The 24,628-nt window shown below is 33.7% G+C and overlaps 1 protein-coding gene across 5 annotated transcripts in view; it reads right to left on the reverse strand.

Moving 5' to 3' along the window:
- Dmd (dystrophin) overlaps positions 1-24,628 on the reverse strand; it is a 2,011,337-nt gene that overhangs the window by 592,072 nt on the left and 1,394,637 nt on the right. For all 5 annotated transcript variants that reach the window (XM_077107047.1, XM_077107046.1, XM_077107045.1 and 2 more), the window contains one exon: positions 17,259-17,376. In XM_077107047.1, the coding sequence (XP_076963162.1) occupies positions 17,259-17,376 (118 nt within the window). The remainder of the gene's footprint in view (positions 1-17,258; positions 17,377-24,628) is intronic.

A 24,628-nucleotide genomic window follows, 5' to 3' on the forward strand; every position in this document is an offset into this window, starting at 1 on the left:
TCTACCTATCTACCTATTTAAACTTTCAATAACTGATAATCAAAATGTGATTTCTTTTCAGCATAGGTTAGGTGAAAGATCATACATTTAATACCTATTTAGAATTAGAAATTTGGGTTAAATCCTGGCTCTAGTATTTACCCTCTGTGTGATATTGAGCAAGGTATAAATATATTTAATCCTTGGTTCCCTCATTCATTTGATTAGAGTAGTACCCACCTTAGGGGTCATTGTGAAAATCAAATCAACTTAGTACGGATAAGAGTTCTTAGTTCAATTCATATAAAATGTAATACAAATCTAAAGTATTATTATAGGATGAGATATTTAAAATTTGAATACAATGATATTTTATTTTCCCCATATATAAATGAAAATTTTGCCAACTCCAAATTGTCTAAAATGCTTCATATTCTGGAGTTCCCTGGAATATGCTATCAGTTAGCTACTGAGGCAAAACATTGGCATTTTGGTTGCTCAATCAGATACTAAGAAAAATATAAATCCCATTTTATTTCTTTCTATGTGCTCCTAAATACGTTTGCAAGGTACCCAACATGGAGACGCATAGCCCATCATCCTAAAATGCTGAACAATGTACACATTCTTGCAATAATTGAAATAAATCACCATTTTTCTTTCCTTTTTAGTGGTTCCTACAACAGATAAAACTAAACCAAATCCTCCACAAGGATCAGATAAAGTGTCATTGTTTTAAAAGGACAACACAGGTCTATATATTCCTATGTTGCTCATATTACCTTTTTGTTCTGCACAATTATACTTGATGTTCACATTTTCAGGTTGACCAGTTTTTATCAATTCTTGACATAGTGTTTTCTATAATTATAGAGAAAGGTGTTTTCACCTAATTCCTTTTCTGAGTATTTGGGATTCAGTTTTATCTTTTCAGACATTCTGTTATTTAATACACAATTTTCTGATAACAAGTGAATAAAACTAGTATATGACTCCTGGTTTAATGTTTTATGAAAGGGATCTGTGACCCAGGGCAATAATTCCTTGGTTTCCACACAAAAGGGAAAATTCTGACTCCAATGCTCAGGTTTATTATTTCTAACACTACTCTGAAGACTTTGTAGAGGATTTTCAATGGCTTTACTACTGCAACTTAGGGTTAGACTTTGAGGTGATGGTAAACTACACTATGCAGTAGTTGGATATCCTGAAAATAGAATATTCTGCTTAATTTTTTTGCTTTATCTTAATATTGAAACAATATCATAAAGCATGTCATTCATTCAGAAAATCTTGATGGAGGGCATTTTTTTTCATGGCCCTAAAGTAGAATTTAAGAGAAGCAACACTTTCAGTGAAGACAAATTTCTTGAGCAAGTACTAAACATTCTCTGCATAGACACAGGAACAGTTACCAATTTTCATGCACCCATTTTCTTGAGGCCAAAATCTTTTACACTTATAGCAAGGCATTATCACTGTGGACCCCTAAAAGACCTAGTGAATCATTCAGTAATAAGGATAGTTGCTTGTTGTAAAATCAATATTGGTATGCCCACAAAAATTATATGTTGAAGTGATTAGCCCATTTTGATGGTATTTGAAGTTGGGCCTTTGGGAGATCATGAAGTTTAGGTGAGGTGATGGGTTTGGAGCCACCATGATGGGAGAAGAAGAAGAAAATATTTTTATTTCTTTCTCATTTGAACATATAGCAAGAAGGCAATGTCTACAAGCCAAGAAGGTTTAGAACTATATTTGTCAGATCATGGTCTTGAACTTTTCAACCTCTGTAACTTTGATAAATAAATGTCTATTGTTTATACTACTCAGTTGATGGTATATAGTTACAGCAGCTTGAACTAAGATACTAGTATTTGTGTAGTGTTAACCATTTGAAAAGGGATTTGCCATGTGTCATTACATTTAATTCAAATATCCATCTGGTATGGACAGTATCAGGAGTTTAAGATTATAGATTAAAAAAACAAAGGGTCACAGAGATTAAGTGATTTGCCAAGGGTCCCACCATCACTGAAGTAAACCAATCCTCATTTGAGATTCAATTATGTTAGTACTACCTTATTCCTAGGATGAAATTAAGGAATAGTATTCATATGTGTTTGTACACTAACATAAAAAAGTATTCTTTATCATCTTCATCATTGTTATCATTTTCCTATAACTATTAACTACCTAGAGATTTGATCTTCAAAAACCAAAAGCTTTCTTTCCAAAATCCATATGCTCTATGAAGAGCCAGGCTAAGTGGATTTGAAATAATTATTAATATGTTACAGGAACTACAGGAAATAGTTTTGGTGGGTTATTTTTCCTTTTAATGTGCACATGCAAGATAAAGGACACGAATGAGTAGTCTGCCACTTTGAGAATGAAGAACATTATTGAAATTTGTTGGGGAATCTGATAGAGATAGTCAAAGCAACATGAGATATTGCTTCAGACAACAGTGTGGGTGCCAAGCCATGCTCATGAAAGTTGTTTCAGCTTTTACAGTGGACTCATGGTTTATTTCTCCTGAGAGAAGCCAGCCAACATGTCATGGGGACACTCAAGCAAGTTCCATGGAGAAGCTCAGGTAGAGAAGAATCAATTAGCCAGCACAAACTTGCAAATTATATGAGCAAGCTGCCCTGGGAGTGGATTCTTTAGTCCCAGTCAAGCTTTCATATGATTGCAGCCTCAATCAACATATGACTGCAACCTCATGAGAGCATCTAAGAACTATCTAACCAAGACAACAATGACTTATCGCATGTGAATCCTGACATGCAGAAACTATGAGAGTAATAAATGATTGTTGTTGTTTTAAGGCACTAAGTTTTGGGGTGATTGGTTTGCAGCAACAGATAGCTATACAAATTCTTTTCTGACTAAAACAAAATGGACTCAATCTTCCTTTTATATGCAGAATGATCACCATCTATTAATCTTTCATTCTTATTTCATAAATGCTCCATTCAAGATAGAAACAAAATAAAGACTAGTAGAAAATGATTTGTTATATTGCTTCAAATTAGAAATAAGGAAATTTTGGTAAAGAAGTCAATGATAGATCCAAAATACTAATCTCTACATTTTTCTAAGACATGAGGAGAGTTGAAAACACCTTTTTTTCAGTAGTAGTCCATGGCATGCATGTAAACCTTTGATTTACTTTCATGTAAATTGTATGATGTCACCAGGAAGCAATGCTGTTTTTCATATCCAGAGGTACCAAAATATAACAGAAGGTCAAGTCTTTAGTTCAATACCCCATTAGTCTGTAAGGTAAAAATGCTAGCTCATGAAAATCTGGAATCTCCTCTTGTGGGAACATCTCTTTTTGTCTTATAAGCTCAGTTTGTCTGATTCTCATTATTTGGTTGTTTCATAAAATTATATTCATTATGCTTAATTTTTAAAGTAGATGAGAACTTTTGTTAACTTGAATTTTTACCCTTAAAAAGAAACATAATGAAAAATAAGCAAGTAGTAGAAAAAGTATGTTAACAATTGTAGTTATACCAATTTAAATAAAACAAAATTTTTCCTGTTACATATGACTTGAAAGATGAATAATTGAATATAGTGACAACTAATTTGGATTTTTAAATATAATTTCATATTAATCATATTACAGAAAAATTTTTAAATGAATTATGTTTAAGCATAATTAATTTATGATAGATATTTAGTATTAACACAGTTTTAGAGAGAAAAATATACCCCTGCTCTTTATAAGAAAAAAATTTTATATACAAGTTATAATTACTCTGATGACTCTGAAATTCACTAAAATGTTTTTTTCATCTTTCATACATTTGATTCAAGTGAGTTATTCTTTTCCATTTTTACCCCAAATACAAGTTGCAGAATCACATCAGTTACACATTCACAATGTTTACATAATGCCATATTAGTGACTGTTGTATTCTGCTGTCTTTCCTATCCCCTACTATCCCCCCTCCCCTCCCCTCCCATCTTCCCTCTCTACCTCATCTGTTGTTGTTTCCGTTCTCTCCCTCCCCCCCTTTCCCCTCACAACCTCATATATGTGATTTTGTATAACGATGTGGGTTTCCTTCCGTTTCCATGCAATTTCCCTTCCCTCTCCCTTTCCCTCCCTTCATTCGTCTCAGTTTAATGTTAATCTTTTCCTCATGCTCTTTCCCCCTGTTCAGTTCTTAGTTGCTCTCCTTAAATCAAAGAAGACATTTGGCATTTGTTTTTTAGGGATTGGCTAGCTTCACTTAGCATAATCTGCTCTAATGCCATCCATTTCCCTGCAAATTCCATGATTTTGTCATTTTTTAGTGCTGCATAATACTCCATTGTGTATAGATGCCACATTTTTTTTATCCATTCATCTATTGAAGGGCATCTAGGTTGGTTCCACAGTCTAGCTATTGTGTGAAATTCACTAAAATGTTAATAACAAATTGTATTTTTTAATGTATATATCTTAGTTGTGTTTTCAACCATTTCTTTAACATTTCATTATGGACATCTAGTTCCATTGTATTATCTTATCTCCCACAATGACATTCTCTTGTCTCTCACAATGAACTATTTGTTCTGAATTTGCTTCTGGTTATGATATTACCATCTTCCAAAGTACTCAATTACTAGGTACCCTATAATTTGGGTAGTAATAAAAGTCATGCAATTTATACATTAAAAAACTCATGACATTATGAACCTCACTGTGATTGTTAATTTTTATGTGTTAACTTGGCTAGACTATAGTTCCCAGTTGTGTGGTAAAACAACAGTATAGTTTTTGCTGTGAAGGTATTTTGTAGATTTGATTAACATTTGAATTGGGAGACTTTGAGTCAAGCAGATTATTCTCTATGATGTGGGTGGGCTTCATTAAATCAACTAAAGGCCTTAAGAGGGACTACTGAAGTCCATACAAGAAATTCTATTTTTAGGTTGCCTTTAGACTCAAGAGTGCAGCATTAAATCTTCCTTAGGTGTTTGTTCAGCCAGCCTATCCTACATAATTTGAACCTGTGAACCCTCACAATTGTGAGAACCAATATCTTAAAACCATTCCCTCCCACCTCTTTCTTCTTCCATGGCCTGATCATGAGATAACCTGTTTTGCTCTGCACATACTCTCCACCATGATTTGCTGCCAAACAAAAGGCCCAAAGCAGCAGGGTCAGCTGCTCACAGATTGAAACCCACAAAACTGTGAACTAAAATAAATATTTTCTCTTTATAAAAGTTGATTATTTCAGATATTTATTGTAGTAACAGAAAACTAATATGCTTAGAGCCTGCTTTTAGTTTTAATTTTACACAGCTAAAAATTTAGATTTTTTTTCATTCCCCTCCCATAATATTAGTGACAAGAAAATGCTAAAGGGAGACATTTCATAATTATTAGACACAACAAAAAAATAAATGCAAAAAAGAAGACAGCATTCTAGACTCTAATGATGATGGTGAAATTGATCATGTAGTTAATCTTAAATGGGATCATTTGACAATTATAAGATAATCTACATGAATTTTATTAAACATAAGGATTGATTAGTGAACAATATTTCTAAAGGTAGAAAGGATTTATGATATTTTAGTCTAGTTAGTTATCAATAGGAAGGGCTTTAGCATAAAATATTTGGCTATAAAAATTTTAACCTGGTCAGGAGGCCAGTAACGGTGCTCTGAGAGATTCTTTAAAGAAACACATCTGGAGATCAGAGGAGGAAGCCGCCTGGCACCAAGCCAGAGGGGAGGAGGAAGCCCGGCCCTGCCCTGTGTGCTAGTCCTGAGGAAGCCCATCAACCCTTAAAACCCATCAAAGGGGGTGTGGCTACCAGCACGGTTCTGCGGCTGATCCAGGTACCCGGTTTCCAACTCCCCAACCCTTAGCTGTGATAGCTCAAAATATTTCCCACAAGCTTTTGGGGGTTGTAGCTATCAACGCAAAACAACAACTGTACAGGCACCTGGTTTCTACCTCAGAGACTAGAGTACGGAAGATACAGGTGGAAGCTCATTTCCCTTCACACTGGCTATACCCACCCCCCTGAATTCAGAGGCTCAAGCTACGAATAGACAACGCCACCTACTGGAAGCAAGGAAAACAGTGTTCTGAGAGACTTTTTTTTTTCTCATTCTTTCTCTCTTTTCTTCTCTCTCTTCCACAACTTCAACATATGTGAAACAAAGAACTGTGCATGAACAACCGAATTACCAAAGTAATATAATATAGAGGAATTGCATATACCCCACCTTCCCCTCATTTTTTCCTTTATTTCTATCTTATTTTCCTTTTCCTTCTTTTATTTCTCTTTTCTTCCTTGTTTTTTTTTCTTTTTTTTCATTCGTATTCTCTCTATCCCACTTTCAATCTCCTAACTTTTGCTATCTATACATAGGGTAACTATCTAAATACAGATAGGAAGTTGAGTTTATACATTCTTCCATAAATTAGCAGTCTATTGGTTAGAGTTCTCCAAAGGTGCTAAGTTAGTTTAACCTCATACCCTCACTCCTTTCCCTCTAAGTATAACATCCTTCATCTGAAATTAAGTTTTCTATATGCCACCAGATATGGTATGCCTTTTATGAAACTAATGAATATATTCTTAAGTAATAATTAAAACCAATATCTATAGACTTAGAATTGAACTATCAATGTATTAATAATGAAAACTTGTGCTTAGATAATGTACTGTTGATATTTGGGAACTGTTAACATTGTCTTTCTCCGAAAAAGAGGTATTTTGGAGCTATACAAGAACAATACAAATACATAAGGGGAAAAACATTAGCACAACAATTTCACAAAGCTAGAAAGAATCATGAGCAGTATGAAAAGACAAGGAAAGAAAGGACCACAAACAATACAGGTCAATTCAACATTAGATGAGGTAATATCTGCAGCTGATGGAATGTCAGACAAAGAGTTCAGGATATACATGCTTCAGATGATCTAGAGTCTCAAGGAAGACATTATTCATCAAATTCAGACAATGAAAAATCACTTTGACAATGAATTACATAAACAAATCCAAGAAGCAAAAGATCAACTCTATAGGGAGATAGAGGATATAAAAAACAAACAAACAGAAATCCTGGAAATGAAGGAAACAATAAACCAAATTAAAAACTCAAATGAGAGTATTACCAGCAGAGTAGAACACTTAGAAGATAGAACTTCAGACAATGAAGACAAAGTTTTTCAACTTGAAAAGAACATAGACAGCTCAGCGAGACTGTTAAGAAATCATGAGCAGAACATCCAAGAATTATGGGATAACATAAAGAAACCAAACCTAAGAGTTATTGGGATACAAGAGGGTATAGAGGTCCAAACCAAGGGAATGAGCAATCTATTCAATGAAATAATACTAGAAAACTTCCCAGACATAAAGAATGAAAAAAAAATCCAAATACTAGAAGCCTACAGGACACCGAATGTACAAAACCACAAGAGATCCACACCAAGACACATAATAATGAAGATTCCCAACATACAGAATAAGGAGAGAATCTTAAAAGCCACAAGAGAGAGGAAGCAGATTACATTTAGGGGTAAACCAATCAGGATAACTGCTGATCTTTCAACACAGACTCTGAAAGCTAGAAGATCCTGGAACAACATATTTCAAACACTGAAAGAAAAAGGGTTCCAACCAAGAATCATGTATCCAGTGAAATTAAGCTTCAGGATTGAAGAAATAAAAATCTTCCACGATAAACAAAAGTTAAAAGAATTTGCAGCTAGAAAACCAGCTCTTCAAAACATCCCTGGTAAAACATTACAGGAAGAGAAAATGAAAAATAACAATGAAAACCAGGAGCAGGAGGTAGTACAATAAAGGAAAAACTAATCATAGAGGAAAAACAAATCATGTTAAGTAACATACATAATCAAATATGGCTGGAAATACAAACCATATCTCAATAGTAACCCTAAATGTTAATGGCTTAAATGCACCAATCAAAAGACACAGGCTAGTAGAATGGATTAAAAAAAAAAGATCAAACAATATGCTGCCTACAGAAGACTCATCTGATAGGAAAAGACATACACAGACTGAAGGGGAAAGGTTGGGAAAAATCATATCATTCATACGGACCCCGGAAATCAAAATCGAAATAAAAGAAACAATCAAAAAAATTGACAAAACTAAAAGTTGGTTCTTTGAAAAAGTAAATAAGATTGATAGACCACTAGCCACGCTAACAAAGAGAAGAAGAGAGAGAACCCAAATTACTAGCTTACGGGATGAAAAAGGCAACATCACAACAGACACTACAGAAATACAGAATATAATTAGAAATTATTTTGAAACCCTATACTCTAATAAAATAGAAGATAGTGAAGGCATCATTAAATTCCTTAAGACATATGAACTACCCAGATTGAGTCAGGATGATATAAACAACCTAAACAGACCAATATCAAGTGAGGAAATAGAAGAAGCCATCAAAAGACTACCAACCAAGAAAAGCCCAGGACCGGATGGATATACAGTAGAGTTTTACAAGAACTTTAAAGAAGAACTAATATCAATACTCTACAATCTATTTCAGGAGATAGAAAAAGAGGGAGAAATTCCAAATTCATTCTATGAGGCCAATATCACCCTGATTCCCAAACCAGATAAAGACACCTCAAAGAAAGAAAACTACAGACCAATATCCCTAATGAATTTAGATGCAAAAATCCTCAATAAAATTCTGGCAAATCGGATACAAAAACATATCAAAAAGATCGTGCACCATGATCAAGTAGGATTCATCCCTGGGATGCAAGGCTGGTTCAATATATGGAAATCAATAAACATTATTCACCACATCAATAGACTTAAAGATAAGAACCATATGATCATCTCGATAGATGCAGAAAAAGCATTCGACAAAGTACAGCATTCCTTTATGTTCAAAACACTAGAAAAACTAGGGATAACAGGAACTTACCTCAACATTGTAAAAGCTATATATGCTAAGCCTCAGGCTAGCATTATTCTAAATGGAGAAAAACTGAAGGCATTCCCTCTAAAATCTGGAACTAGCAGGGATGCCCTCTCTCACCACTTCTATTCAATATAGTTCTTGAAATACTGGCCAGAGCAATTAGACAGACGAAAGAAATTAAAGGCATTAAGATAGGAAAAGAAGAACTTAAATTATCACTATTTGCGGATGATATGATCCTATACCTAGAAGACACAAAAGGGTCTACAAAGAAACTACTAGAGCTAGTAAATGAATTCAGCAAAGTAGCAGGATATAAAATCAACGGGCATAAATCAAAGGTATTCCTGTATATCAGCGACAAATCTTCTGAACTGGAAATGAGGAAAACCACCCCATTCACAATATCCTCAAAAAAAAAAAATACTTGCAAATCAACCTAACAAAAGAGGTGAAAGATTTATACAATGAAAACTACAGAACCCTAAACAGAGAAATAGAAGAAGATCTTAGAAGATGGAAAAACATACCCTGTTCATGGATAGGCAGAACTAACATCATCAAAATGGTGATATTACCAAAAGTTCTCTATAGTTTCAATGCAATGCCAATCGAAATCCCAACGACATTTCTTGTAGAAATAGATAAAGCAATCATGAAATTCATATGGAAAAATAAAAGACCCAGAATAGCAAAAGCAATTCTAAGCAGGAAGTATGAATCAGGAGGTATAGCGACACCAGATTTCAAACTGTACTACAGAGCAATAGTAACAAAAACAGCATGGTACTGATACCAAAACAGGTGGGTGGACCAATGGTACAGAATAGAGGACACAGAAACCAATCCACAAAACTACAACTATCTTATATTCAATAAAGGGGCTAAAAGCATGCAATGGAGGAAGGATAGCATCTTCAACAAATGGTGCTGGGAAAACTGGAAATCCATATGCAACAAAATGAAACTGAATTCCTTTCTCTCACCATGCACAAAAGTTAACTCAAAATGGATCAAGGAGCTTGATATCAAATCAGAGACTCTGCGTCTGATAGAAGAAAAAGTTGTCTCCGATCTACATATTGTGGGGTCGGGCTTCAAATTTCTTAATAGGACACCCACAGCGCAAGAGTTAAAAACAAGAATCAACAAATGGAGCTTACTCAAACTAAAAAATTTTTTCTCAGCAAGAGAAACAATAAGGGAGGTAAATAGGGAGCCTACATCCTGGGAATAAATCTTTACTCCTCACACTTCAGATAGAGCCCTAATATCCAGAATATACAAAGAACTCAAAAAATTAAGCAATAAGAAAACAAATAACCCAATCAACAAATGGGCCAAGGACCTGAACAGACACTTCTCAGAGGAGGACATACAGTCAATCAATAAGTACATGAAAAAATGCTCACCATCTCTAGCAATCAGAAAAATGCAAATCAAAACCACCCTAAGATACCATCTCACTCCAGTAAGATTGGCAGCCATTATGAAGTCAAACAGCCACAAGTGATGGCGAGGATGTGGGGAAAAGGGTTCACTTGTACATTGTTGGTGGGACTGCAAATTGGTGCAGCCAATTTGGAAAGCAGTATGGAGATTCCTGGGAAAGCTGGGAATGGAACCACCATTTGACCCAGCTACTGCCCTTCTCGGTCTATTCCCTGAAGACCTTAAAAGAGCGTACTATAGGGATACTGCTACATCGATGTTCATAGCAGCACAATTCACAATAGCTAGACTGTGGAACCAACTTAGATGCCCTTCAATAGATGAATGGATAAAAAAAATGTGGCATCTATACACAATGGAGTATTATGCAGCACTAAAAAATGACAAAATCATGGCATTTGCAGGGAAATGGATGGCATTAGAGCAGATTATGCTAAGTGAAGCTAGCCAATCCCTAAAAAACAAATGCCAAATGTCTTCTTTGATATAATGAGAGCAACTAAAAACAGAGCAGGGAGGAAGAGCATAAGAAAAAGATTAACATTAAACAGGGATGAGAGGTGGGAGGGAAAGGGAGAGAGAAGGGAAATTGCATGGAAATGGAAGGAGACCCTCATTGTTATACAAAATTACATATAAGAGGATGTGAGGGGAAAGGGAAAAAATCAAGGGAGAGAAATGAATTACAGTAGATGGGGTAGAGAGAGAAGATGGGAGGGGAGGGGAGGGGGGATAGTAGAGGATAGGAAAGATAGCAGAATACAACAGTCACTAATATGGCAATATGTAAAAACGTGGATGTGTAACTGATGTGATTCTGCAATCTGTATACGGGGTAAAAATGGTAGTTCATATCCCACCTGAATCAAATGTATGAAATATGATATGTCAAGAGCTTTGTAATGTTTTGAACAACCAATAAAAAATATTTTAACCTTCTTGCATACCTAAATTTGATACAAAGAAGTCTGCTCTAATTCTTATTAAAATAGATAATAAAATTCACTACCTCTTTATTCTGTCTTCTGAGAAGAATTTGTAAAATAACTATGGTTACAAAAAATAAGAAGCAAAAGGGTTTATTAGACTGGACGTTAAAAGGGTAATGGCTATTTTTTAATGAGGGTTGCATCAGAAACTGTATGTATCTATCTAAACACAACAATTTTTAAGCCTCTTCTGAAGAGTTTCCACACTTCTTTATTTTATTGAAAGTATCACTAAAAACAAGGAAGATCATACATTATTTAAATGACTATATATCAGTAGATACAAAGAGATAAAATATAATGCAACACCTTTGAATTCAGTATTCAGTGTGTGTGTCAAAATGCACACAAGTCAGTGCTGGGTAGGGTAGAGTTACTTCTTACAGTCTTTAAATGTAAACTAACTTCTAAACTTTTCCCTAGTTCCACTTTTCACCTGGCACCCTATCTTTGCATAAGCTATCTATTCCAGGTAACTTCCAAATCAATGTCTAGAAGTGACTTTGCTCCTGTAATCTTAATTATGTTTTCAAATATTTCTTTAACAATTCATTATGGTCATCTACCTCCATTACATTATCTTGTCTCCCATATCAACTACTTGTCCCAAATCTATGTCTGGTTATGATATTACTATCTTCCACAGTACTCATTCTCAAACTCTTAGATGCAGGCCTTCTCTTTGACCTTCAGTTTCATAGGTCAAATCAATGTGAAAATCCTGTATTTTCTAGCTTTACTATGTATCTCAATTTCAGTTCTTTCTTTTCACTCTTATGTCACTACTCCATCTTGGTCTTTCTTGCCTCCTTACTTGTCTCACTGATTCCATTTATTTCCTTATCTCCTCTCTCCACCTCTTTTGTCTCTCTATTACACACATACACACACACACACACACACACACACACACACACACACACACAATCTCTCTCTCTCTCCCACCTCTATGAATTCATCTGCAACAGCACTGCTATCATGGGTCTAATTATGTATTCTGTCATCTCTTCCTGAAATATCCTTCTTTCTTCAGCTTCCTTCTGCTTTGAAAGTCCTATTCGTGACCAGATCAAATTTAACCTCCTCTTGGAAGCATACCAGGAAACCTTCATTCAGACACAATCTCTCCTTTTATTCTCTCTCTCTCTCAACAACATTTAATATTGCTCTATTAAAAGTACCTAGCTTAGACTGTCTTTCTTGAACCACCTTAGATTGTGAGATCTTTTAAGACAAAGGCTGAATCTTATTACTTTCTGTATCTCCTCCATCACCTCTGATATTAACTGGCACAGAAGAAGCATTCTAATGTTTGTTGAACTGAATTGAACTCTTTGGTTGCCAGAGGCATCCTGGTGGATGTAAATTTCAAGAGCTGTTGTAGCTATAACAGGTTGACAGCAGGTGCTAGATGTCAAAAGAAGAAAATTTACATGGTTGACTCCACTTCTTCTAAAGTAAGCAAACATCTAATAGACAATACCTGAGAGGAAGATATTGGCTGGTATTTCATTAGCAATAGATTTCATAAAAATGTGGGAAACAACATGGTCTTTCTATTTTGCTATGAAGGATTTCATGTATTTGGTTGCAGCAATGAATGATAGGTTGACAAAGCTGCTATAAAACTGTCAGTTAATTAAAAAATCCTGTTAGAGTATTTTTATACTCATACAGAAGAGCATTTCCCCTTCTACAGTCTTATATACCAACTCTTTAAGCAATACAATGTGATTTCCTTTTCTTAAAATTAATAAAATAACACAAAAATTCTCAAAGAATTCTGGACTCATTTGAAAATGCCTTAGCTGAAATAATAACTTCAAAAGAAACAACTCTTGCGTTAGAGTTGGCATTCCATTTTAGAAGTCCTTCCCCTAGTTTAGTTGATAACAAAGCTGCATAGTACACCTTTTATAATCTACTCTCTCAAGTTTCTGTGTATAAAATTAATCCCACCATGACAAATGTACATTTAATGAGCATCTAGAATGTGTCACATGTCTACATTTGTAAATCACATAATTTATCCTTTATAATCATCCTAGCAGATTAAGTACAATTATTAGCCTAATATGACAGTTGAGGGAACCATGGTATATAGAAGTGAATCCACTAAGGCCAAGGTCACAAAGCTAATAGGTCACTGGGGTCCACTAGCATATATATCTACTACACATATAAGAGATAACCTTATAAATGAAATATGTAGAAAATAGAAATATAAATAGGAGCTACGAAATTTGTATTTAGCTTATAATAACTTGAGTTTAGTCTTAATGTTAAGTTATCAAATCAATATACCTTTCCATTTTTTTGATGAATCACTTTTTTCCATTTGACATGCCTCAGGATGTAAAATCATATTGATATGAGCTTGAATTCTAGGCCCTCAACTTGTCATTTTGCTAAGACCCTAAACAAATTATTTAAGCTCTTTGGGCCTTAGTTCTCAGACTCTAACATGGGAATAGTAATATCTACCTCCTAAATTTATAGAGAATATTGAAAATACAATAATTTCCATGAATTTCCTTATTTACCCAAATAATGGCTTTTCCAAATATTTGTTTAATTCTATTTGTATATCTTATTTAATCTTTTCCTAAGCAATCTTCTCCTTGTGGTCTTTTGAATCTTTTTTGTGGTGAAATAATCAACCAGTTACTAAAAATAACCTCATTAAATAGGTTCCCACTAAGCATTCAAATCACTCATAGATTATAATTCAAATAACAAGAGTCAACATTCATTGAACTTTAATTATGGCTCTCATCTAAATGCTTTACATGTGTTATCTCATCTAGTTCTCTCAATCTTTGAGTTAGACACAAGTGATAACTATTTTATAGAAAAAGAAACCAACAACAGTTTACTGAGATTAGTTATTTGTTCAAGGTTACAAAGCCAAATATCTATATTGGGCAACCTGCCCTCAAAACCTGTGTGTATTGTTACTATATACCATTAAAGTAGTAGTGGTGAGGGTTTGGGAGGTATAAGCTATAAAAGTAAAGCTCTCAAATGCAAATGTCAGAGGACCCACCCACATTTGCTAATATTTGTGAAACAGAGTAGTTTTTTTCCATGTCTTCTTCACTGCTCTGCAAGATATAATGGTATTATGTTCTGCAGTGTTAATAGACATAAACAAAAATTTTTCATTATTCAGACACCTCCAAAAAAAGCAAATTTAAGTCCTTCTTCCTTTATCTTCTTTTGGTCTCCTGACCCAGAACTTCTACTGAAGAAAACAAACAGGAATGGTTGACAACTCAAGAATTGAAGAAAAATGAGCAATTCGAACATCAGAAAACAGGATGGAGAATTTTTTATGTGAACTCATTTAGAATGAAATTTATTATCTTACTTAAATTATAACATGATTTCAATCAATATGATTAGCTCAAAATAATAGATATCATGAAAATAGTGTTGCATAGTAAAATAGGTTGGGATTTTGTAGACCTGATTATTTGAGGTTTAGCATGGATATTGCTAGAAGACAGGAACTGCTTTTCTATTGAACTTTTCTTTTGATAAAAAGTAATAACTATGTATAGATTTCCCAAACTGCTCAAAGTTATGAACTGGGATTTACCAAGGAGGGAAAAATACATCAATACAGTATTATACACATATTAAATATTTTTTCTTTATTTAGCTGATTTCTTTTCAGATATTTCTAGAAGTTGCAGGGCAATAAAAAAGGAAGATCAAAATTGTCAAATGGGAAAATGCAATTTTATGAGCAAGTATTTTATTTCTGCCCTTTCCCTGAAAATCAAATCTATACTAAGAAAAATTCTATTTGGAACACCATTGAAACTTTATGAGTATTGAATTTCCATCCCATTTCATAGATTTCAAATTGAGAGATAAACTGAAGCATAGCTGAGCTGGAAATGACATTGTTTAGATAAACATAACTTGTCAGAATTATCTTTGTAGCAACATTAACAACTCCAGGCATATTTGGAACTAAGATTCTGGTTTAGGCCTTTAATAAGCAATGTGCCATATTTAACAGACATTTGCTTTTTAGGAAAATGCTTTTTTGGACCATTTGGATTAGGATTTTTATATTACACTGTAAATATTCATAAAGGTATCATTCATAAAAAAGGAGAATTATTCAATTCACTAGATATTAATAGAGTAATACAATGTTGCCCTCTGGTTACTCAACTCTAATCTCTATCATGAAAAAGTCAATGTAATATTTTTTAAAAACCAAGATTCCAAGGGATAATGGAAAATGTTTAGACAATGTTGGACAGATACTGTAAAATGTATTAGTATTATTTTCCTCTTAGGAAAAAGAAGTTGTTTTTCATCAGTAAGCTAAGAAACAACTTTGTATATAGTATGTTAATATTTACATAAACATCTTTATCAAATTTTCATATTTTTCAGGTGAGAACCAGATCACTTAACTATGCAATGGCAATTCAGTCTCTTACTGAGTAAATTCACTTTTTTGGGCCAGTGTGTTGCAATCTCATGGAGAACCCTCATGGTTTGAGTTTGGGAGAGGAACACTGACACATCAATTAAACAGCAATTTATGTTGCTCATTACAAGATAATTTTGTTCTTGCCATGATGAATATAAAAATGACAAACTATGACTGACATAGATTCATAAGACATACGTGTATACTTCCTAGTGCAAATTAATTGCAGAAGATATCGACTAGTTTCTTACCAAATCTTTTTCTTCTTCTTGAGCTTAACATTGAATATTATTTCCCCACTTCCCTTGAAGTTAGGTGCAACCCTTTGACAAGTTTAAGCCAACAGAATATAAACAAAATTAATGTACACACCTTTAGGCCTGGCTTGTGACAAATTCTCATGGGTATTACTCATTTCTCACCTACTCATCAAATGCTTCTGATGTTCAGATACAAAAGACAGGAGGAGCTTGGATCCCTGAATGACTTTACAGAGGGCTATTTACTTTGAATTGGACCAGAATGAAAAGTAAATTTTCAGTGTAGTAAGTCACCAAGATTCAGGAGTTTATGTGCTATGGTGGCCAATGTTACTCAACTGATATATTAGCATATATCCAAATTCATTTTTTCAGTAATAATGTAGAAATAAAATTTCAAAACTATGTACAAGTATGAATAGTAATATTTTTCAGATACTAACCTTTTATTCTAATTGCTATTTTCCCTTCCCCAACATATTGTAGGCAAAGAAAGATAATTCTTATCAGTGTGTACCCATGGAGGAAAGGTAGGTGAAGAAAAGGCAGAAAACACAGAAAGATTCTACATAACTGATATCAGAGGTGACTAGGTCCTCATCCCTGTAAAGAGCCTCTATGGGCAATTGGATGGAGAGTAATTTCCTGTACTCCTCCCTCTTTCTCCTCAATCCCATGAACAACTACTGACATCACACACAATGTCTAAGCAGATGGGTCTTATAGTCTCCCAAACTTCCTGCCCACCCTAGTATGATGCAAAGATTTTTGATATTACACAATGGGGCATCAAAGGAGCAGAAACACTAGGAAGCAACTTATTGGTTGGACTAACCACCAAGAATATGAAGGAGAGAGTACTATCTCTACGGATGCCAGCCCAGAAATATGACAAGTAAGGAGCAAATGTTCTGCCATACTATGCTCACCATGTCCAGCACACTATGCCTTGTAACTATATAAGCCCTGAATTGATGAAAATTATATTTCTTCTGTATAGTGAAATTAGATTCAGTTATTGAAAGCTAACATTAAGGACTGAAAATCTTTTTCAGTGTCATAGTTACAATTTACAATTATTTCACACTATTTTTGATAAATGTAATGGGAGTATATTAACTAAATTGTTTTCCAAACTTTTTACCCATCTTGCCTTGAGTTTCCCATCCTTAGACTTACTTCGATCAGTAATAATTGTTCTAGCTTCTTGATTGCTGGTTTTGTTTTTCAAATTCTGAGCAGCAGTTATGAGTTCTTCCAACTGTGGGCGCCTCTGTTCCAAATCCTGCAGTGTTGCCTGAAAGAACAAATATCATTTAATATTGGGGCTCTTCAGCATTATGCTTTCCATTTATGTAATACAAAGAAAAGTACAATTTTCAAACCAGCCAAAACACTTTTAGAAATCAAAAAGATGTTATTGGATATAAATCTTTACTGTGTAAGGCTTCATAGAAAATAATTGAACAAGAAATATATTTCACTCTTAGACCCCAAATAATATTTCAAGTGAAAATCTTTGATTATAGATTTGCTTTACTATTGAAGAGCTTAGCTGGAGACATTTCAGAGTACATGGGTTTACTTAAGCCAATATAAGAAATATAATTCTGAAATATAACAATGTATTTAAAAGAAAGATAGTTATTTATACCTGTAATGTCATTCTGTGTGCTATCACAGATAAAGTGTATATTTATTTTAGAAACAGAAAGGCACAAAAGCGATTTAAGAGATATTACTTATTTAACTTCTTTGTACTTGATGTTCCTCATATGTAAAATGAAGAGATGAAGTAGATTAGTTAAATCAGTCTTTCCTCAAAGTTGCCTGTCTATAAAAAAAAAATCACCCAAATGCCTTGCTCCATCCCAGGACTAATGAATCGGTAGGGGAAATCACTGAAAATCTGATTTTTGTTGTTATTGTTGTTGTTATAGGGATTGAACTCAGGGACACTTGACCACTGAGCCATATCTCCAGCGCTATTTTGTATTTTATTTAGAGATAGGGTCTCACTGAGTTGTTTAGTGCTTCACCTTTGCTGAGGCTGGCTTTGAACTCGCAATCCTCCTGCCTCAGCCTCCTGAGCCCCTGAGATTACAGGTGTGCACCACCATGCCCAGCTAAATCGGCATTTTAAATAAATTCTGTATTTTTATGATCAGTCAAGTTTGGAGAGCATCAGACTCTAGATCTTAGTATACTCTTCTCTAGCATAAATTACTTTGATTTAATACTGCTTTAAATAAAAATAATAGAATGAAGTCAACAACTTTTGAATTTACAGATAGCAATGCTAATTATTAAAAAATTCATCTTCTTTTTCAAATGTTCATCTACTCTGTCAGACTAAGAATCTCTCTATACTAAAGGGTCAACATTTCTCCCAAATATATTAAAAATTATATATCTCTTCCTTCTGATTTAAAAACTAAGTTTTATTTCAATTATGGAAAGTAAAATTAATATTTACTTGTAGTTTATAATCATTCTGTGATAGATATTTTACCCATACTTTCTAATTTTTAGTCTCATAATAACTATACTAATAACCATGCCAGAAATTCTGTCAGATTTTAAATATGATGTTCTTTCTACTACCATGTTAGAGTTATGAGAGTGAAGAGACGAAATGTTGAGAATAGTAATAATTGTGAAATAGTCATCTTTATGCCCTTTGACTTTTACTGATTTTTTTAAGGATTTTGTTTTTGAAAAGGCCAAATTTGATCATTCTATAGTGTTTCCTTTGTGAAGAGGTAGGGAGATAGGCTTTGTGATTTAAGATCAATTGCTTTTGGTAATATTAAAATAATGAGGAAAACCTATCCAAATATGGTGCATCTATTTTGAGCATTTCTCTCTCTCTGTATTGAAAAATTGGAGGGGCTAACTTTTAACAAATCTTCTGCATTTGTAATCTGTGATTGCTCAAAAGAAAAATTCAATTTTCAGGTTCCTAAGTTTTATGGTTTCTTTACATAAAAGTGTGTTTGAAATATGGAACAAATTGCCAAAGATAGCTATTGAAGTAAGTAGCATAAGTAAGTTAGAGAGTATTGAACAAATTTTAAAGTAGGGAATGTATAGTAGCATATAGATCTTATGAAAGAAGATGTTTTGGGGGGTTGGAATGTTAACTTCTGGTCATCTGTGACACAGTAAGCTGAAAAGGAGCTTTGTAAGTGTCTATCATAAATGTTTAAATACATTTAATAGAGCTTTTTTAAAATACAGACTTAACCAGAAACCTCAGATAGTCAAATCTCTACCTTAAATGTAATAAATGACTTAAATATACATAGCAACTGGAATATACAAAATCATTCATTTACTCATTCTGTTATGCTGTTATATATTTTTCAGGAGTTAGGTGCTATTAAAGGGGCTATGTATGCTGCACTGAACAAATGTATTGGGTATGGTATACAGTTTAAATGAAAAGCTGTGCTTAATACTTGATAATTTTTATATAAAATATTATATTTATTGTTATTTTTATTTGATTTAGTATTAGCTCCTCCCTAAAAAAACAGACTATTATTTGCTTTCCACTTTTAGAAACTTTCCTCAAGGTCTGCTACACATTTTTCTTCTTTTAGGATTTCAAAGTTCATTTGAGAAGTATGTTGTAAAAGTAACTCGATCAACTTTAATCTGAACCTTCCCAGACTCTATATTAAACCTGACCACAATGAACAGCTTTTACTGCTGAAATTAGCAAGCATGTCAATTTAGACTTAAAACAAGCCATTTTCCTCTCTAATGAACAAAATAGGTCTCAGGGTATTGTGAAACCTGTTCTCTAGTTGGGTGATTCTCTAATTCTGCTGACAGACACATGCTTTATAAGCACCTGAGAAGATTATTAATGACATCCTTTGAAGCAGCCTCCTTAAAAGGAGATTCGCAACTGAAATACAACTATGAATTTATAAAGTATTTCTAAACAAAATTGCCAGTCTTCATCCCACTCATTGATCAACATACATGAACATTAATTTCAAAAACAAACTGTAAAATAGTAATCTATTTGCTATGAAATTTATCATATACTTTTTTTTACTCTTTATTTAATGTTTTCTCTGTATAGTACAATGGAAATTTTCTCCTTTGATTTCCTTTCCAGAAATAAAGGGAAAGATTTGAAGATGGCATACACCTAAGATATTATAAAACAGTATTATAAAACAGTAACTGAAAGACCTTGCTAATGAACAGAATACAAGCATATGGTTAAAGCTTTCTTTTCATTTGGTTTTCTTTTAACTGTATTCTACTTATTTTCCATTAAAATTTATTTGAGTTGACATCTTAGTTTTGTAATTCCACAACTTCTAAAACACAGTGACCTTCATGTTTATTTTATGGAGCTATGCAAAGGTGAGAGAAACTTTGGATCTAATCATTATTCAAACTTACTTATCCCCAAAATATTCATCTTCAAAATTTTGGTCTGGGCTGATATAGGTCAGTGGTAGAGCACTTGCTTCACATGTGCAATGCACAAGTTTGATCACTAGCACCAATCCCCCCACACAAATCTGTTCTATGTCCACAGTTAGCTATCTCTACCAGATGTTACTCCCTCAAGTATATTGCTTCTACACTAATATTCATCTTACATGAGCTCTGGTCCTCTATTGTTCAATTTCCTCATTCCAGTTTTAGTCATATTCAACAAATAGAATACTAAAGGTGCTTATTCATTTATTTGATATGAGCCCAGATATTTATTACACGAATAACTTATATGAACAAAACTAAAGCCATTACATGCTTAGCAGTATTAAGCATGATTATTGCATCTACATAGATTCTATCATTCTTGAAGGAAACAAAATACAGGAAAAGGAAGGAATCAATGCTATTTCTAAGGAATCATAAGCCAGCTACTGGGCTTTACTAAAAAAAGCTTACCCCTTGGAGATGAGAATTCATCATGGATTCCACTAGCTGAGCAAAGATGGAGAGAAAAAAATCTTCAAATACAAAGTGAATCAGAAGTCTTTAATCCTACTAAATTCCCCCAGGGTCGAGAGAAGTGGTTATAAATAACAATCTTATGAAAGAGGGAGTTAAACAGTGAAACCATACATACTATAAGTAGGTCATTTTAGGCTCTTAGAAAAAATTATGATTTATTATTGCATTTGTTAAAATGAAATTCTTCATAAATAGTACTAAAATAGAAAACTCTATATGCTGACTTGAATATTTATTTATATGTCTAAGACTTCAACCGAACATGTTATATTTTTCCATTTTTTCACAAAAAATCGACAATCTTCATGCAGTTACAGTTAAAAGCTCAAGGCTATGGTCAACTGTTGCTATTTTTTCAGGAAATAAACATGAATTAAGCTTCAAGGTAATAACGTTAAATCTCTTATTTACAACTTAAAAAAATTGACATTCAAGATTGACAGGGTAAAATAGTTTATAGAGCCCTTTTATATATGGAAAAAGAATAAGCAGTTAAGTCGGGTGGGTACTAAATTGTAGCCTTTCTAGTAACTGAAAGGGCTTTACCTTTGAGGATGCTAATCATCTGTCTAACTTTTAACTGCCTCACTGAGCACCTTCATTCTGGCTTCTAGTCATGCATTAAGCTGCTACTCCAAATAGATTGGCCAAATCCAAAGTTGTCTTTATTGCCCTCTGCTTCCTCACTTCTCATTTACGTTTTAAATGGACTTGGCTATTTTCCTATTTGGCATAACTTCCCTATTTTTCTCCTAGTGTTCTACCAGCACTTCCATTGGTTAGAAGGTATTTCCCTTCTAACAATGATTATCCTTTTGACTTTTATTCATTAAAGAAATATGAGCTTTGTAATGTTTTGAACAACCAATAAAAAAAGAAATACTTTCTTAAAGAAAATTTTAGTTTTATAGAATTTTAAACTCATAGAAGACTTGCAAACAATAGTAAAAGAACTCCCAAGTACCCTTCAGCCAGATTCATCAATTGCTAAACTTTACCACATTTTACTTATCACTCATAGTTCTCTTAGTGTCTCTGTGTATAGTACCTGTATATTTATTATGTATATGTATTTTTTCTGAAGCATTTGAGAATGATTTGCAGATTTCATTACCCTTTATCCTTAAGTACTTCCAAAGTTATTTCACAAGAACAAAGGCATTCTCTTACATAACCTCAGCTCAAGTTCAAAGTCAGGAAATTTAACATTACTTTTGTACTATAATCTTATCCACACACTTTGCTCCGAGTATGACAATTACCTCATTCATGGCCTTTATAGCTACATTTTCATTTCCTTGTCTAAGCTCATGCACTACACTTAGTTGTCACATCTCCTCAGTCTTCTTTAATCTAAAATATTTATTTGCCTTTCTTTGACCTTCATAACATGGATACTTTTGAATAACAGAAACCAGATATTTTGTAGAATGTCCCCCAATTTGAGTTTCAGCAAGCATTTTTCAGTGCTTCTGTTATGTTAACCATTGAACTAGGCACAGGGGATAGGGCAATACAGGAGAAAAAAAACTTCTTTTCTCAAAGAGAAAATGAATTAATAGTGAGGAAAAACAGTAAACAAGTACTTATAATAAACTCAGATGGGTATTATAGTAGTAGAACCATAGGGGCTATCAAAGCATATGGTAGTAATAGCCAACAAATTTTAGGGATCAAAGAGGGTATTCTGGAGGAATCCAGATTAAACTATCTTCAGCTGTTTATCTAAATAATATAAAATGGTTTTAAATATCTGCTTCAGATACCCACTGTGGTGACCTAGAGAACATGAAAACCTTTTTCTACTGGTACCTAATGACTGAGGACCCCAGTTGGTATATGTTGAAATCCATCACTGCACTGGACTGAAACAAGCTTACCACACAGACTGTTTCTCACCAATGTCTGTATGTGGTGGATATATCAAGGCAAAGCCTTTCTTGAGAGACATGGGACTCCTCCCTGACTTTGGTTCAATAACTTCCGAACAACTTTGTTGAATCTTCCTTAGAGTGGATAGAGCACTAGCATATTTCCACTCAACCTCTTCTTCCTTTTCCCTTCATTTGAGATCAGATCAAATCTCTTTCTACTGGCTCTCTTACCTTGCCTGGCTTTCTCCTTGTTTCCTTTCACAAAGATATTTCCACTAATAAAATATTTCCCCCTTTTATCCTATCACGGCACATACAATCTCAAGCCCTAACATACCTACTTTTACTCCTCTACACACTAAGCCTCTCACATCAACTCTTTAATTCCATATCACAAGATGATTTCATGACACCATCACCTAAAAGTGTTATTTTCAATTGAACATTAGTGACACAGGTCTCCTCATACATCCCAGGTGTTGAGCTTTATTTTTTAGGGTTAGAAAGCTAATTTGTTTGTTTTTTTTGTTTGTTTGTTTATTCTAATCAGTTATACATGACAGAAGAATGTTCTTTGAAAATGGAGCACAATTTTTGACTTCTCTGGTTAGTAGAGTAACACCATTTGTGCAATCATACATGCACCTAGAGTAATTATGTGGGTTGACCTTTTACTTATTTATTTACTTATTCATTTATTTGATTACTGCATTATTGTTATATATAATAGTTGGGTTCATTTTGACAAAATCATACATTCATGGAAACTGATTTACTTCATTTTAGTCCCAGAACTCATCCCTGTTTTTCCTCTTCCTATTCTTCTTCCTCTATTCCACTGGTCTTCTTTTCACTAGTTTATTTATTTTTGACTGGTGCCTTATAGATATACATAAAGGTATAATTCACTATGGTATATTTATACATGCACATAATATCATTTTGTTCAATTTATTACACATTTCCTCCCCTTTCCTGTCCCTTCTCCCTCCCTCTCAATACCCTTCTCTTCCACTGATGTTCCCTATATCTTTATGATATCTTATCACCTGTCATTTTTTTCCCTTATTTTGCTTTAGCTTCCACATATAAGAGAAAACTTTTGACCCTTGACTTTCTGAGTCTGGCTTATTTCACATAGCATAATGTTCCCAGTTTCTTCCATTTACCAAAAAAGGCCACAATTTCATTCTTCTTCATAGCTGAGTAAAACTCAAATGTGTATATATACCATGTATTCTTTATCCATTCATCTACTTATGGACATCTGGGCTGGTTCTATAGCTTGGCTATGTGAATTGTGCTACTATAAACTTTGATGTGACTGTATCATTACATTATGCTGATTTTGAGTTGTTCTGATAAATACTAAGGAGTGGGGATAGCTGGGTCATATGATGGTTCCATGCCTAGTTTTTTTGAGGGTCTCCACAGTGCTTTCCATAGTGATTGAACTAATTTGAAGTTTCAACAATGTGTTAAATTTTAATACTCAATTCAAGTACATTAGTATTTTAATTACATCCATTTAGAAACTTTTCCCAATTTTCTTAAGGGCCAAACCATTACTTTCAATGAGCCCAGAATTTAATTGGAGTAAGTGAAGATTATTTAGATGTAGTAAAATGATAATGGTGGGGCTCCATTATGCATATGTAGCTCAAGAAATCTAGGATATTTAAACAA

Source organism: Callospermophilus lateralis, chromosome X, assembly GCF_048772815.1.
Source record: "Callospermophilus lateralis isolate mCalLat2 chromosome X, mCalLat2.hap1, whole genome shotgun sequence".
NCBI classification, from domain to species: domain Eukaryota; kingdom Metazoa; phylum Chordata; class Mammalia; order Rodentia; family Sciuridae; genus Callospermophilus; species Callospermophilus lateralis.